Source organism: Colletotrichum phormii (genome assembly GCF_030913505.1).
Source record: "Colletotrichum phormii strain CBS 102054 chromosome Unknown BDP81scaffold_7, whole genome shotgun sequence".
In the NCBI taxonomy this organism is placed as follows: domain Eukaryota; kingdom Fungi; phylum Ascomycota; class Sordariomycetes; order Glomerellales; family Glomerellaceae; genus Colletotrichum; species Colletotrichum phormii.
The window spans coordinates 385460-402580 of NW_026851449.1; the positions used below are offsets into that span (position 1 = coordinate 385460).

The 17121-nt window shown below is 53.6% G+C and overlaps 4 protein-coding genes across 4 annotated transcripts; all 4 read right to left on the reverse strand.

Moving 5' to 3' along the window:
• Positions 1-1785: 1785 nt before the first annotated feature.
• Positions 1786-2928, reverse strand: BDP81DRAFT_424144 (uncharacterized protein). Its single transcript, XM_060590121.1, has one exon. The coding sequence runs from the start codon at positions 2903-2905 to the stop codon at positions 1793-1795; it is 1113 nt and encodes a 370-aa protein (XP_060446698.1). The 5' UTR covers positions 2906-2928; the 3' UTR covers positions 1786-1792.
• Positions 2929-8823: 5895 nt separating this feature from the next.
• On the reverse strand, positions 8824-10006 carry BDP81DRAFT_480210 (uncharacterized protein). The gene is made up of 3 exons (XM_060594917.1): positions 9443-10006; positions 9169-9386; positions 8824-9078 (listed from the first exon to the last, which is right to left on the reverse strand). Exons 1-3 carry the CDS (start codon positions 9836-9838, stop codon positions 9000-9002), a joined length of 693 nt encoding a protein of 230 aa, XP_060446699.1. The 5' UTR covers positions 9839-10006; the 3' UTR covers positions 8824-8999.
• A 1170-nt stretch (positions 10007-11176) lies between these two features.
• Positions 11177-12485, reverse strand: BDP81DRAFT_470455 (RTA1 domain-containing protein; the record flags this gene model as incomplete). Its single annotated transcript, XM_060594547.1, has 4 exons — positions 12441-12485; positions 12274-12373; positions 12029-12175; positions 11177-11930 (listed from the first exon to the last, which is right to left on the reverse strand). The coding sequence occupies exons 1-4, from the start codon at positions 12457-12459 to the stop codon at positions 11177-11179; spliced, it is 1020 nt and encodes a 339-aa protein (XP_060446700.1). The 5' UTR covers positions 12460-12485.
• Positions 12486-13739: 1254 nt separating this feature from the next.
• Positions 13740-16423, reverse strand: BDP81DRAFT_315641 (inheritance of peroxisomes protein 1-domain-containing protein; the record flags this gene model as incomplete). The annotated part of the gene is made up of 2 exons (XM_060584099.1): positions 13740-16108; positions 16171-16423. 2 exons carry the CDS (start codon positions 16421-16423, stop codon positions 13740-13742), a joined length of 2622 nt encoding a protein of 873 aa, XP_060446701.1.
• Between the last annotated feature and the right edge of the window lie 698 nt (positions 16424-17121).

Below are 17121 nucleotides of genomic sequence, written 5' to 3' on the forward strand. Positions count from 1 at the left end.
GAGGACGGAGCCCCTAGACAGACTTTCACGAGGCATTACAGGCAGCAGGCGGTTGCGGAAATCATGCCATCCGCCAGGGGAGCCGGACCTGAAGACAGATGAGGCAGGCAGATAGGTGTGAATAGAGACAACCGGCTTCCCCGGGCTATGCTCCACGTCGTACTTAGTCTGCTTCAACACGTTAGATAGCACCTTTCCGAGTGACAGTAGATAGAGGCATCGTTTCTTCAGTTCATGGCATGGCAGAATACAGTGAGCGAGATTCTTTCCACTCTTTCTTCATAACATGAGGTATTGTCGAATTGTTTCTCCCGGAAAGCAAATACACGAGGGCATAGAATGGAGAGGTTTGAAAGTCTCTTGCTAAAACAGCACACTCTGAACAACCGTACACCCTCTCCATCAATAACCTCGAATTGGTTTCACCCCCATTTCCCCCAGGAGACCGGGGTCCACCAATATAACCCGCCGGCGGGCAGTTACCAAAAGCAACATTGAAAGCAACTCACAAAAATAGAAAGCAAGAAAGCGGGAAACGAAAATAAGTAGTCGCCTGCCCGTGGGCTAATACTTCTGAAATGTGTCATCCCAATTACCTCCCCTCTCCCCCTCCCCCCTCCCACCCCGCGCGCATCAACGGGATGAAACCGCGACATTCTCCCGGGGCCGTTGCCGTTTCTGACGTTAGGCACCTCCGCTCAAACCCCAATTTTGATCTTATTCAAACATTCGACTCCGTAATACCAATTGAAACACTGAACTTTTGGGTTCAAGGATACCACCGTCCACCGTGTTTGCTAGCAAAGTTGGAACGGGATGTTTCAGCATCAAGAAAACATGTCAGAAGAGAAACACTTGACACAACCGACGGGCTGGATCATGCACGCGCGCGCGGAACCCCGCGAGACAAAGGCGTTCTAGGCTCTTCAAAGTCGGAAAACATGGGTTCCCCTCTAGACATTAGCAGGTTAGAAATCTCGAAAAAGGACAATGACCATGTTTCAATATCCTCATGTAGGAACCCCCGGTGTCGGCAGGCATCATCACAACACAGAAAAAGAAAGACCTGCGGTACGCCTTGGTGAGACCGGTGCGGAAATCCTTAAACTGGGAACAAAAGCCGTGGTACTGGATGAAAGGGCTGCTGTTTCTTGGTTTGACGTGGCGTGGGCGTTGATAACCTTCCCATGTTGTTGTTTTTTTGAATAACCCGCAAGCCTGGTTACCCTGGCGTACCATATAGCCCATTAGACGAGGCATGTTTTCTTTTTTTCATTGTTCCAATGATCCAGGATTCGTTTCCTAAAAATAATGATGCTTTGTGGAATCGCCTTTGACGTGTCTTGGTTGTTTGGGGTCCTGTGTTCCTGGTTTGTGACAAAGGGTCTTAGGATGGGAGTTGTTCGTGGTTGGGAACAGGATCAAAGGGAGGGGGCCAGACAATGTAATCGTGCCTGTGGAACGTGAGTGATGGAAAAATATTATTTTGGGTGAAAGTGGAAGAGAGAACCGCGCCTCTCTCCCACGAATCAAGGCCCCCCTTCTTGTCCAAGAATTTGGGTGCATATGGATATATCCTCCATGAGAAACTCCAACTGAAAAAGAAAAACTCCATATCCAACCAAGATAGTCTAGTCATCCAGACTAAACCGCGGTGAATGCCGATTATACCCCTAGATCTCCGCGATCCAAACCCCCCCCCCATTAATGATAAACCTGTGCGCCATGCTTTGAAACAAATCATGCTCAACCACCACCACTTTGGATTTTGTTCCCCCCCCCCCCCCCCCGTTCAGCTGTAAAAGAAGAGCTCCTCGGACCTCGTAGTCATCGACCGGTGAAGGCGGGGGCTCGCGTACTCTGACATGGGTGACACCAAGACACTCGGGTTGTAAATCGTAGCGCTCATCATGCTCGCGTGGGAATCCCCGCCCTGGGCAGACACCCATCCCATCGACTCCCTCGTGCCGTAGCCCCCCAGCTGCTGGTGCAGTTGCACAGGGGTCTGAAGAGGAGGAAGAGGAGACACCACCGCCTCAGCAGTCGCCGTCGTGCTCGCCAACGCCGCGGCGGTCGTGTGTAAGTCGCCAGCCACCACCCCCGGTGCAGTGATCTGCTGGCGTTCGCCCTGGTACCACCACTGGTTCTCGAAGCCGTTGTCCACGGTGACCATTGCCGCGGACAGCGCCTCCAGGTCATGTCTCCGCCCGTCGTCCCCTCTCTCGCGGGGTACTGGCGTGGCGTTGGTGAGGGAGACGTCGCGGAACTTCATGGACAGCTCGGAGGAGTAGTCGTCGACGACCTCGGACTCGTCGGGCATGCCGAACTCGCCTGGCCACGATGACGCTGACCAAGGCATCTCGTCCTCTCCCAGTCGGAAACGTGAAGGCACTTCGGGCAATGCCTTCCAGTAGTCGGGCGCGTTCTGGGCCCGTGGTCGTTGACGAGGCAGCGCTGAGCTTCCTAGAGCGTCCGGTTCGGCGTCCCAGGGGCTGTCGTTCCATGGCGGCGGGGCAGAGCTACCTCGTTCGTGTGAGGAGCTCGATCGACTCTCTTGTCGAGATTGTCTACTGACTTCGTAGTGTGGCGGCATTGGTGGTTGCGCCTGGGGTGCATAGTACTCTTGGATGGGTGGTGTAGACCGCGTCGGTTGATGTGGTTGGGCCGAGTGGGAGGGCTCTGCTAGATAATTTGTATTCGGCGGCGGGACTTGTCTGGGGAACTGAGCGCGATCACGGAAACCACGAGAGGCATATGTGACGGAGTGTTGGTTGGGTGCATGTCTAGGTGAGAAGGAAACCCCAAACTCGAAGTGAACAAAGATCTGGGGCTTCCGGCTTGAACTCGACGCCATATCGTCAAATAGCTGAGATGGGATAGGTTCTGTTCTCCAAATGGTGCCCATAATGAAAGGGGGGGGGGGGGGGGGGGGGGGACGTCCGTGGTTGATATGAGGGACGGGAGGCGGACTCGAGAGTGGATGCCCTAGACTCGACGGCGGTCTGAGCTAGGGTGAAAGTAGGACAAAGCGGAGATAGAGTCGGATGAATGCTAAGGTATGGCAGTATGATGCGGTGCCAGTATCCGTATGTACGGGGCCGAGCTTGGGCTCGGACGCTAGTGTCAAAGGGATGTGTGTGGATGTGTGTGTGTGGATGTGTGTGGTTGTGTGTGGTTGTGTGTGTGAGGTTCTGCAATAATGGGCAAAGAATGAGGTGTGGTGTGGATGAGACCAGCAGATTTCGTGTTGGTGTGCGATGGATGGGCGATGAGAGATGTAGTCAGATCAGATGCTGCGGTTCATCCCTCCGATGTAAGCGGATGTTTACTTTAGTTTTGGTTTGAGCGTATAGAAAGCGAGGTAAGATAATACAGGAACAAGGCCGCCTAGAATGGAAGTCTGTTGTATGATATTAAGGCGAGGCGTCTGAAGGCGAGCGCGGGCGAGAAGTGGCTCCCAAAGGGATTCGAAGGAGGAGGGGAGGTTTGTGGCGGAACAAGCAAGACACCGCCCGGTACAGGCCCCCCGTCGAGGAGGGACCTTGGACCTAAGCACCTAAGCAAGCAAGCAGAGCCAGCGCAGGGTGTCCGAGAGATGGGGCAAGGAGGCTAGAGGGGCCCCGGGGGACGAGGGTTGGCTGCATCGGGTCTTGGTGGAAGGTGATGTGATGGGCAAAGGGGCGCGGCGTGAGTGTGAGTGTGAGTGTGAGTGTGAGTGTGAGTGTGAGACTTGAGTGCGGGAGGGGAGAGGCGTGAAGTGTGAGGCGTGAGGTGTGAGGTGTGAGGCGAGGCCGAGACTGTGGAGGGCGGCTGAGGCAGCAGAATTAAACCCAGTTACGCCAGTGTGAGAGTGACCCGTATCTGTGGGTAAGTATCTTACGGAGAATGGCATTGGCAGCTCATCGTTTGATGCACAGCACGGCCCCGAATGCCGGGGACCTTGCCGTATGTAGGTACTCTTCTTTGAGTGAGGGATCACTTGAGGTAAGGTACGGATAGATAGGCTATGCATCAGTACACCGACCGTCTGGGAGCAGAGCAATGAGCAGATGAGAGCAGCAGCAGCAGCAGACGATCAGAAGTGAGGACGGACTGAGAAGCATGGTACAGCCCCTCGGCGCCTCGCTTGTCTGGCAACCGTACCCGCTTCGGACGAAATGCCGCGAGCGAAGGAAGCATATGTAATTTGACGACGCAAGCCAAAGTTCCTCTTTTGCTAACAAGACAAGGAGTCAACAAGAAATGACGATGCCTCGTGAGAGAGGCCGAGTTGGCGCGACGGAGTCTGTGGACCGCGGACCGTGGTCACTGCCAACTGCCCAGATGGTGTAAGTCGCGGGGAGATCATGGTACAAGGTACTTCGGCACAAGGTACTTCGATACAGGGGGTACTCTCAGGTACGTATTGACTCCATCTTTCTCGAATCCGAATGTGAGAATCCGAACTTCATAACTTGACATCAACAACTTCAAGGCCAAGTCTGCTGCGGCCTTGAGATACATCCAAGTGCAACTCCACGACACTATTCTCTTGGTCTCAATGCTATCAACAGCATATCACTCTGGATAATGCTAGTTTTACAGCTCGCTGCCTGGCTAATCTTGCCATACATCATGCACACAGCAAGTTGCCTCTTCTACTTGTGTTCACTCATCTTGCCACTTGGACGCCTCAAACCAACGTAAAATAAGAACAAAAGACCCCTCTTCACACAATCTCTAAAGCTCAGCTCAGCTGAAGCTGCCGTTATCGGGTTCCGGCTGATGATTTGCAGTTGATCTTCGCCCCCATGCGTGCCCTCACGGCCTCCCTCCGTGTCACATCAGATCTGTGAACAACACCACTGTTCACTAAAGCGCAAGACAACGAAGCGAGCCACTGACAACTGAAATTTACAGCAAGTGAAAAGGTTGCGTCCGGCCGTGTGGCCCGACTAGTTCGGGCGTCCCGATGGTGACATTCGCCCCCCGTCCCGTCTCCATCTGCTTGTCCACCGTCCAGGGTCTCCATTTTGAGTCCGCCGATCAGCGCCCCCCCTACAGCTGCCAATCATCGCATCTGTATCATGGGGTTTCCACCCCGCCGTGACCGAGTCGGCGGATATGATTGGGCCTTGACGCGAATTGACTCTCGAGAACCAAGGTACCTAAACCGAACCCCCATCTGTGGCACTGGTCGCGTGGAACCGCATCTCGTTCATCAATCAGGCAGCCATATAAAAAATTCCCGGTACCGCTCAACTGCCATCGAAAAAATTGTGAGCGTTTCGACTGAACCTTCAAAGATGAGGGGAGAAGAAGATCCCTAGCCTTTGTGGTGTGAAATGCCTCAACTGCTGCAGCTAATGTGCTTTTGGATGTGCCATATCACCGAGTGTCCCTTGATCAGCGTTTTTTGCCCATCCCCCCTTCGTGATGGGAAAGACAATCGCCAGGTTGCGCGGGAGCGGCCATCGCATGGAAGCGGTCAGTCGAAGAGGCTTAGGAGGCAGGGAGGTGACACATGATGGAATCTTCGAATCTGACTTCCATGAGTGGATACCGGTCAGCACCCAAAAGATCCAAGGTAGCCAGCCATCTACGACCTAGTGATACTCATGACCGAAAATATCGCACAGCATTCATAGCTCTCACCCTGGCACTGCCTGGAAGGTTTATTCCAAAGTTCAAACAGGCACACGAGGGGCCATGGATTGAAGGATGCGGAACGAGCTTGGAGGGAACGATTACGAGGAAGCCAATGGGAACGCTGGGGACCGTACGTACGGAGTAGAGGAAACGCGGACCCGGTAATACGGAGTATTGACGGGAGCACCACTAATGGGCACCCTACCAATCGATAGGGGGCACCCCATTTAACCACATCAAGGAAATAGAGGGTCACTAAGCCACCACAGCCACAACAGCTACCTCCGGGCGCCGGGCGCCGAACGGAAGGAAGGCGCGCTCCTGCCTTTGCACCTGCACCTGCACCTGCCTCGCCGTACTCCGTACAATCTCCCTTTTCCACCAAGCAACTTTCCGGCGAACTTTGACCTCTTTACCAAAACAACACTTCGAGAAGAGATTTTTCGGTCGGAAAGTATACCTTTCCGTAGCGCTTCAATCAGTGCTCCAGAAGGTACTCTTCTTATTCGAAAATCCGGGGGCCAATACGCGTTTCTGTCAAGAAAAGTTGGTGTTTTGAGGAGGAAGTCGTGCAATTGCGAGGGAAAGTGCGCTCATGCGTACCTTAGGCAGGCGCGTCGAGAAGTGCACGTGTAAATCTCACGTGCCTTCCCACTATTTGCTTGAAGTGGTTAAATGGGGTGCCCCCTAACGATCGGTGGGGTGCCCATTAGTGGTGCTCATTGACGGCGTACCTGATTTGAACTCGGGGATTTATTACTTGTTTTCTGCCCTGGTCTGCCGAATTGTCTGAGTGGTTCATCAATCATCACCGAGGTATGGAAATCCATCTACCATTCTGAATGCTGATGTGTTCGTATTCCCCGACTGTTCTTCTCTATTGCCAGTATTATGTAAGCTGCCCCCATGCGCCACACCTCTCCCACCGAGCCACGTGCCTTCTTTCGCCACGTTCCACTCGGAAAGCGTGGCTTGGACTGCTATTTTTAATTCTCCCATCCTGCTAGAATTGTAATTTGGTACGGTGATGTTAGGTAAGCACATTCTCCACAAAAAACGCACACCCCTTCGGGCCCTTCCGCTTCTGCCCCGATCCCTCAACCGCAACCTCCGCGTCCGGCCCCGACATCCAGCGGCCTTCTGCCTTGGGTTTCTCAGCAGCCTAATAAGGAGCACCCCGATAATGGCACAGTTCCTTCAAATCTGGTTGCTGTCTGAAAACAAGGCGAAGCGCGATGGAAGCGCGCGCCGGCGCAGAAATAACCGCCGCAAGCGTGATCCTATACCCCCAAGTTGGGGGGGCCCCATGACGAAGGAAGCTCTGCTTTATGAGCACCGCCTCTCCGCCCATCTATTCCAAGGCGTTACTCCGATCAAGTCTTTCCTGTAGAATCTTGAAGAAAAGAATGATCCCATTTCGAGCCTGAGAATTTGGCGTGCGGGCGCGAGCGTGCCGTGCACCGAGTAGTCTTTCGTTGTTGTTGTTGTTGTTGTCGTCGTCGTCCGGTCCGAGGATTGTGGACAATGACCTGCCTTCGCTTCCGACGATGCGGATACTTGAAGTGAGAGAAGGGTAGCGTGCCTATCTCGTGAGCATGTGTCTCAAAGTAAAGCCCCATAAGCAACTAAAAGGGTCTACACGAGATACTTGCGGCGCAGTCACACGCTTTCTCATGCCAAAACACACCCGCCATGTCCAGCCCCTTCCCGAGCTCTCAAGCACTCCATCTCCTATGGAGACTCCAGGGCCCGTTGGCGGAGAACATCTTCGTCGTGCGAAGCTGGGACACCCGCCAGTCCAGACGATGATGGCTGTGTCTATGGAGAGTGGCTAGACGACGACCTTGCCAAGTCAGAGGATAGTAGCAACAGCGATGGGGAAGAAGAAGAAGAAGAAGAATACGATAGCGGCGATGGAGAGCTCTTGCGCTGCTGCGACACAGACCGACCAAAAAGCGCATAACCCCTCGTCATCGAGGCGTCCAACGCAGAATACATCACCGTCCATGACTACGTCTCGGCGCTGCACCCGTGACTGATGGAATCACGGCAGGACATTGCGCGTGCTGACAACCTGATGGGCGATAGAACACCCGAGGAGTCTGAGAGTCTGGTGGTGGACATCACCAACCTGGACTATCTGAGGACCATGGATGAGAAGTGGTTTCTCCGTTCCAGATACACTGGTCCCCCCCATCCCGCTCCCGGGCATGAGCCAGGAGTACCAGGGCTGGCTTTCGGAATATGTATTCAGGAAGGACGTTCCGTTTTCGACTAAAAAGCCGCCACCCCCACCATAAACATATTGAGCCGCACACAAACGAATGGTTGGTTGTTGCTTCTTTTTATACAATTCAGCATAAGCGCCTCGGGCCATCTATCTCACGGCATCCCTTCCTCCACCACTTTTATCGGAAAGCTTCTTCTTCTACGATTCTAAAAAAAAATATCGGCCTGCCGTATTGTTAGCTAAGGATCTATATATGCCTATGGATGCCTCATTAAATGCAACACCCAAAGATTCAAAAAGACAAACCCCCCCCCAAAAAAAAGAGTTCACCACCGGTGTGGCTACATCTCTTGGTGCACTTGCTGGGAATCGAACTCGAACTCGTAGCCTGTCGTCGAGTAGGCTATAGGCGTAATTGAATGTTGACCTTTAACCACTCCACCACCCAGCCAGTTTGACCTGACCCGTCGACCTATACGGGCGCCTCCTGGCTGGTGACAGGAACGGTGTTGAGGGGGTATATATACCTTAGGTACATACTAGGCAGGGCCGGAATACTCTCACCTCTGGTCGTACCTGCCTTCGCTCCCAGCATGAAGCGTACAGGATAGTCCAAACCCCCGTCTCTTGTCCCTCACTCGGCTACTAGTGTTCAGCTTCGCCTCGGTGAAGACTGCGTCAGGCGCTGCTCAAATTATTCATTCCCCGCTGCAGCGACCTTCCGATGCAGCCATCTTTATCACATCATCGGAATACGAGCATGTGTAAGGCAAAGCAAATGCTACTCGTCGCATGAGTTACAGCGGCAATTTATCCACGACTAGTCTAACAGAACGACCAAGCATTTACAGCGTTAAATGGTAATTCACCGGTAGCCCGGGCATCACGCTGCTTCAATATGTGTTCTGAACCTCTAGTAATCCTCACACATACCGCCCGTCTTGGTACCGCGTCAGGAAGAGAAAAGCCAAGAGACCTAAATTCCTGTTCAAGCAACGCCCCCTCGAGAGGCTGGTCCAAATGTCCCTCGTCGACCTCGTGGAGCGACCGATTTCGATATACGACGCTCTTTATAAAAGTTCTGATAAGAAACTTAACAGTACAGTGGTTTCGCTAGCTTCTCAACCTCATAAAAAACCATCTATCCAAGAGCAGCCATAACAAGCCGATTACCTCCATTGGTACTCACAGCAGCCCCGTTAACCCAACGACCCTCTTCACTAGCAAGAAACCCAACAACGTACGCAATATCCTCTGGCACCCCGATCCGGTTTGCCGCCGTCGTGTCTCAAATCTGCCCATCAAGATACCCCGCCGGAAGCAAATCCTTGCTATTGTTAATCGAGTCCGTGGCCGTCAGGCCGACAATGACGCTGTTAAACGTCGCCTTGGTGGTCTTGCCAAATGCCTCGGCGAGCGAGCGGTTGTAGCTCTGGAAGGCCGCCTTGCTGGCACCGTACGTCATTGTAGGATCCGCGTTGGCTTGGTAGGCTAGCACGCTCGAGATGGCGATGATGCGCCCGCCGCCCTGGGGGGGGGCAGGTGAGGTATGACGGCGGTTGAAAGGGAGATTGGGGCGAATACGTTGGCCTGCATGACTTGAAGAAGGAAGACGGTCAGGGTTGTGTCGTTGATTGGTTCCACCTTGGAGTAGTCGCTTAAGACGGCGTTGTTGACGAGGATATCGATGGAGGTGGGGGAAAGCTGTTGGAGGGTCTGGGAGACAATTTTGGTACCGAAGGATGGGTCGAGAGCGTCTGCTTGGATGGCGATGGCGAATTCTACCCCGAGTCTACGGCACTCTTCTAGAGTCTTTTGTGCTGCATCGGAGTTGCTGGCGCACGTAAATGCTAACTTGGAGAGACCCTTGCGGGCTAAGTGGATGGCGATGGCTTGTCCGATGCCACGAGACGCTTCGGTGACGATGGCTGTCTTGTCGACAAGCGACCAAGGTTCTTGCGCCGTTGAAGTTGAAGACATGTTGGGCAATTTCTAGAATCTTTGTGATAAAGTCTTGAGAGTTACGAATGCAATGAAGGTTGGATGTGCTGATGAACATAAGAGAAGAGCCATGGCATGCCAATTCAATTTATAGGAGTATTGACCCTCTGGGGTTCTCTGAAGGAAGCTCAATGAGCTCGCTATCCCATCGTGACCAACACATCTTCAAAATCCGCCGAACAAATTGCATGGCATGTACCCGGACAGAACATCGCCGCAGCGGATGTTGATGTGGAGCATGCGGAGCGGCGCTTGGACATCATAAACGGCGCCGAGAAAGGAAGTTTCGGCCGGGGTGTCCGGGGATAAGAGGAAGTAGTCGCCGAAACTTAAGCTTTACTCCAGGTCGGACCATGAACCACCGGCATAACTCCCGGCCGGATGAACTCCACAAACCGATGGAAAAAGTCTCCGAAGCAAGGCAAGTATGTAGTCGCAACGACGGGACTTCGGGTTGTTGACAGTTCCCGTCCGGCTAGAAGGAACTATGCGAAAACACTGCGATGGGTCGTGCCACAACATGAACGGCGGACACGTTTGCCAAGCATAGGAGATGTGAAGATTCCTTTCCAATAGATCAGGTTTTCTCTCGCCTTGCTATACTTGGCAACTTTCGCCTGTGACATGAACAAGTAGCCATTTGATGTTGTATGTCTGAAGAGAGAAAAGAAAAAAAAAACGACGTCGTTTTCGGGGTACGCGAGACGGACCCTTATTGTTATTTCGAGACCATTCTACACCTACGAAGACCATTACTTCGACTTCAACGATGATGGCTCATCCCCAGAGTCCTGACCCGGAACAACTCCGTAGCATGCCATAAGACTTCTTCTTTTGCTGGGGTTTTTCTTCTTCTATTTCGTACAGCTGCAAACCACGATCAAGGACTTCTAGAGCCGACCACCTGAGGAGCTAATCGACATCACCAAAAGACGTTGCCAAATTGAATCCCGTAACAACCAAGAATGAAAGCTCATGATTCAGGGGCAGGAGCCAATGTTAGTAGCTGGGTTTGGCCCATTGCTGGCCAAGGACGGTCATCCACAAAGAGATAACAGAGCAACTAATCAAAGCGCTCGGTCTATATCGTCTTGCGAATTGTAGGATCACTTGTACACCGAGTTCTTGGCTCTTGAGTATCATGCAAGATTGTTCGGAGACGATATTTGGTATAAGAGAGATATACTCAACAAAGAGGACGATATGTCTAAGCTAAACAAACTCGACAAAAAGGAAAGCAAGTCATCAAAACACAAGCCAAGTCTAACACAAACACAAAACATAACAATCCCAACGAACCTCGCCACGCCTACAACCTCAAACAGTACCCTTCCCACTACCCCCCTCCACTCGAACCTCACCACCATCCCTCTCCCAAAACCTCTCCATCCCACGATCTCTCCCCCTAATCAACCACCTCAAATCAAACGGATCAACAACAGTCACCCAAAACGCCCTCGGATCCTTCCACCCGGGCCCCTCCACCTCCGTAACCCCATCGGTAGCAAGATACACCGTATACCTCTCGGGCAAATACCGCCTCGGATGCCGCACATTAAACATGCACACATTCGCCAGCATCAAACTCGCCTCAAACACGTAAAAGAACCACTCATACCGTATCGCGGCAGGTGCATCCCCCACCTCCGTCTCCGCATCAAACCTCACCTTCGCGACCCCAAAGTACTCCACGACCCGGAACAGCGTCCTCGCCAATATCAACCCGACGCTCACGTACAGCGTCACCATCGGACTTTTTACTCCGCGTACAGACGCCATGCCGGCGGCGGCGCACCGCCGCTGGAAGGCGACGGCGAGCGCGACGAAGCAGGCAATCACAAAGATTTGCAGGAGCAGGCTCGTCTTGATGAGCGCGTGGCCCGTCTCCATCTCCCGCTGCGTGAGGGACTGGTTGGCCGAGTAGGATGCGCCCCACCCGTTCAGCGCCTCGACGATGCTGGAGAAGAAGGCGAAGGTGCTGAGGACGCGGCCTGGGTGGAGGGGGGAGCAGTAGGGGACGTAGTAGAGGACGCGGCCGAGGATGTTGTAGTTTGCTAGTTCGAGGAGGGGTCTGTGTGGGGAGACAAACAGTAAGTTGAAGGGGGTTTTCTTTTTTTTCTTTTTTTTTTTTCGTTTCTCTTCCGTTTGGAAAGCCCATGTGTGACTTACGGAGCTGCGTAGATGAGACACACGCTCGCGATGAAGACGTTGAGGTTATCGTAGTGCCATGCGCCGTACGTGCGGACGGCGAAGCCAGCTGTGAAGAGCAGACAGCAAAAGGAGTATAGGGCAGTGACTTTGAAGAATTTATAGTGACTACATTCACATTGCCTCTAATCAGCTACTTGTTTTCCCTCAAGGAGGCTGAGTTTGGGTCGGTAGTGGCTAGGAGACGGAGGGTTGAAGTGACTTACTAACTCTGCCAAAAGTGCAATATGCCAGATGCAGCAAACGCTACAGCGAAGAAGATGGGCGCTCCCTTATTCGGAGCGTAGAAGAAGTAGCTCCCGTCGACTTTGGACATCTTGTTAGTGGGCGTTGAAGGTGCCTGCTCTTTGGGGGGGGGGGTTTCGGTTCTTACCATAGTTGCCATCCTCCATGTTCGCTCCTTTCTCTCTCAATACTGACAGTTCCTACAGCGAGCTCGCTTCTACGTGGATTTGGATCCAGAAAACCAATTTTGGGCAATGTGCGTGGGCTGGGTTGAATATCACAGCATTCGACAATGGGTCACTATGGATCTCCCGTCCCACGTTCTTTTATATCAATGCCGACCTACTGTACCTTAAATACTTCTTCAACCACGTCCTTCGCCCATCAAGGGAAGAAAGGCAATTTCCCTTTGGTAATCTTCCAATGATCCAAAAACTCGGTATCCCAAATGGCCTCCCCGTAACCCGACGAATACGCTCGCCAAGTCCCCTCAAGATCAGCCTCACGAGGCGTCAATATCGTCCAATCGCATCGATCTCTCAAATACGACGCGCGCAAAATGATGACCCGACTGACACACACACACACATACACACACATACACGCATACCATAGAAACTAACGTACTAAGCTTCATTCTCTCCCACGAGCCCCTTCGACAACTTTGAACCGATGCCAACGACGTTTTCACCTACAATTGGCGATGACCTAAATCAGCCCGAAGGCACACGCCGGCACGTAGATCTGCAGCCGTCATCTCGTCGTATCTCGTGTGTTTGATCTTTATTGGATTCCTTGGCTTTTCCAGTCTCTTGGAACAGTCTCCCGGGAACAGTCCACAGTCCAGTCGACAATCCGGATCATGTACCCGACGCCTTTTGCAGTCCTTGCCATGACTCCTTGAGGTTCCATGAGCAATGCGTTATGGCGCTCTACAATGATGACCCGACGGGACTCTCCTAGCCTCGTGGACCCTTCTTCTCATACGTCTGAGAACGAGTGTGGCTGCTTACACTCACTCACTCATCAACACGCACGCAGAGGCCCACCTCACAGTCGGCACTGCAACAAGCTCTTGAAATCGTGAAGTGAATTCATCCCTGAATAGTACCTGGCAAGGCCAGCGTACGGACTAAATGCCTCGTAATGCCAATGAAAAAGGGGGAAAATCCTCCAAGTTGCCCTATCCATCACCACCGTTCCCAAACTGTTTATACATCAGAGAAAGAACAAGGACCAAACGTGATCCCACATATTGTCGGGATATCTGCACGTTTTTCTTTTGGCTCGGGCCTCTCCAGATCCAAGGCCCGTCCGTGAAGTTTGCTTCCTCTTGCTCAAACAAAAACGCCCCAAAAAGGTTTCCATCCTGGATGCAGTTCCTGGCGATTAAAACATACAGTGGTCATACATGAAATCATTACAGACTGATGCCTCGCGCGGGGCTTCAGTCGACCTCCCACCCGCGACCCGTGCCGTTCGCGTTGTCGGTAGCCTCGTCATTCTCGCCGTCGTCAGTCCCGATCACGCTGTTCGCACGCGATGATTCGACTTGGCTGAGATAGTAATCGTCGTTCTCGCCCCAGCTATCGTACTCGTCATCAGAGTAGTCCCATTGCACGGGAATCGTCTCGCCGCCCTCGCCGAACCCGAACATCATACCGCGCCATTGTCCGGCGGCAATCTTAGCGGCCACCTGGAGCATCAGGGCGATAAGATGACTCGGGGGACCCAGAAGGACCTCGCAGGTCTTGGACACGATGGCCATGGGGAGTCTGCGGACAAGTTCCAGGCGGCTTCTCAGGGGATGATACCTCGCCTGAGTGCTCGTGGGCGCAAAAAGGTTGGCCGCTGTCGGCAGAGGGGAGAGCGCTTTGCGGCCGACCGAAATGCTGCTCGTGGTTGACCTGTGTCGAATGTAAGGGCGACGCACAACAGCCGTGGTTGTGGCTTCATCCTCGGAAAGGGCAACCTTGTCAGGCTGCTCAACCACCTCAGACACCATGTCTGGCGCGGTGGCCGCGCTCTCTAGCGAGCTGTCGTCGGTAAGGGACGAAGTCGCATCCCAAGTTCGCCGAGTCTCCGGGGTGACAGTCAGATCGGAGATATCGCGGTAGTGCCAAGGCTTCTTGGGAATCAAAATGTTATCGTGAGGGTATGGGAATCTCGTCGGTGACACGTCTGAGGCAGGAGACCTTGGGACAGGCGTGATTGGCGAGTGAGCGGGCGAGTGCCACGACTTTGAACTGTGGAATGAGTCTGTAGAGCCGGTAGGCGAAGTGGTTTCATCCAGAATCGGAGTTGATCTCATAGCCGACTTTGAGGGCGGCGAAGTTACGAGAGTCAACTGTGGGGGAACGAGAGCCCTGCCGGCTCGGAACCCGCGAAGCTTCTTTCTTCTGCCACCCACAACTCCGCTTCCCTCGAGAACTGCCTCTTCGTCGGTCGCGGACTGTGATTCGCTGCTTGATCCATTCCCGCTGGTATTCGCCGTCTCCACTGCAGATTTCTCGCACACGGTCTCGGGCTCAGCGACAGGTTCGGTGGCCAATGTAGACTCGGGAGTCGCAGCGGCCATCTTGATCTCGTAGTTCCGGATCACGTCATAAATGTTAGTAGGCGTGGGTGTGCTTGCCTCAGCCGACAGAGGTGTCTTGGGCAATGCCTCCACAGTGACGAGCTGTTCCCTGATATCGTTTTGCAGTCGCCGATCAGTCACTGGCCGCTCAACAGTCACCACAGTCTCCACCTGGATATCTGTTTTGCTTTCCTTCGGCTGGGTCAATGAGTCGTCGATTTTGATAGAAGCTTGAGGAACTCTAGGGCTCTGGGCGACCTTTTCGCAATCGTCCGTCTCTGTCGAAGGGGCTGTCACGGTTGTGAGTAGCGGGGCGAAATGGGACGCTGACGAGACCGCAGCGGCATTCACCTCTTCGCCGGCGTTGTTTCGTGCACCAATGCCACCATTCGCAACTTGGATTCCTAGTGACTTTGTTGACAGCTCCTCGGCGGGAGCCTTCAGATCTGGCTGTTGAGCATCGTCTTCGGGTTCCACTTCCTCGGCGATGGAGTACTCAAACATGGACTCTTCATGGTTCTCCTTGGGCTCGGTCTTCTCTATCTTGATCAGATCACACGTAGGACCTCCCTGATCAGTCACCTCTTGAGCCGTATTGTTGCTGTCGATATTGCGGGTTGCCTCCGCTCCACGCTTGAGAATCTTCAATTCTGTCGCAGCGGCTGGTCTCTCGGCCGTGGGAGTTAGTGCGGCATCCCTGGGCTCTGCCGCTTTCGGTATTTCGGCACTAGGTTCACGGGATCTTGAGGTTGAATGAAAGTCATTGCTGACGGTGGAGAGCCGGCGTTGCTCGCTTCTACCGCGGAGAGAAGATGTCGAAGCTCTCCTACCGGTGTTAGGCGTCAGAGCCTTCGGGGTCGGTGACACTTCGACTTCGTGAGCAGGGGTCGATAGGACAGGCAGGGCTCGTTTGACTGGAGGTGTCCATGGTCGCTTTTTGACGGGTGTTTTTGGTTTCTCGGGGAGGATGACTGTAAAGGACCGTTTGAAAGGGCATTCCGTCTTCTCGAACTGTAGTATTTGATCCCAAACACCCTTCAGTGCCGCTGCCAATTCCAGTTCATCGGCATTGGTGACGGGAATCTCAATCCTCCAGTAATTGGGTCGGCGAATTTGTAGGACGAATTTGCTGGAGTCTTCGGCTAGGGCCCAGCATTGACTCTTGGGCAACATTGGCTGCAGGGCAGAGCCGCAGTTCAAGAAGGCGACGGATCCTGTACGGTATATTCGGAACGGCCCTATTCAGACGGCCCCCAATTAGCAATGGCCATGCAGGCATTTGTGGACTTGCGCAACTTACCAATGGCAATTGTCCTCTCCAGCTGCGAGTGGGCAGACAAAGAGCCGGGCTCATCTGAAGGGCCACGACCTGGACTCCGAGCTCGGCCTCTGGAAGCAGCAGCGAATGCTACGATCTTGACATTGGGGTGGTTGTATAGTGTTTCGACGAGGCCACCGGCCGATGTGGACGGTGCCGGGCGTGACAAGTGTGTTGGTATCGGGGCGGTTGCGACGCGGCGAGGGGCCAGATAGGCAGGGCGAAGAGATTCCATCGTGGTATCCCTAGAGGAAGGGAGAGTGTGGGAGCTCGGCCAGGGGAGAGCAGTGTCGTCACGTACGTGCGGGAAGTATCAGCTGATGGGCGAGTATTTCGAATCGGACCTGGGTCATGTCGCAGCCGACATCGAGGACATGACAGGCCTTGGGAGGAGGAATATGTCGTCGGAGGTGACGTTCGCTGGCGTGGTCGATTTCCGTCGCGTTGAGTTAGCGCGCCGGCCTTGGTCGAGAGAACAGGGCGGTGCAAATCGAAAGCGAAAGACTGATATGATATCCGTAGCAAGGGGGTATTTTTTGAGGAATCCGAGAAACGGGCAAACAAACGGGTCCAGTGCAGCGGCGCCGGAAGGACGTGGGCCCCCTTTTGAGCCGAGCGAGAATCGGCAAGGAAATAAAATGTCTTGCTCCGGTCTCAGTACCCTTCAGATGAAGAAGAAACACTTGTGCCACCACACAATAGCGAATGGAAGGGAAGAAGAAGATGGGTGTGTAGTGTGTCCCCGGAGAAGCGAATGAGGAGGGGAGGAGGAGGGACCGGATGGTGGAGGGAGTAGGAGGAAGAGGAAAAAAAGGGTTTTGATAATTGAGATTGAGGCAGGGCGACAGGGAGGGGGCAGCGGCGCGGCGGACGTGGAGGTGTGAGCCTGTGAGGTGGGAAGCAAGACTAGGTGATGGATGGATGCCAGGATGC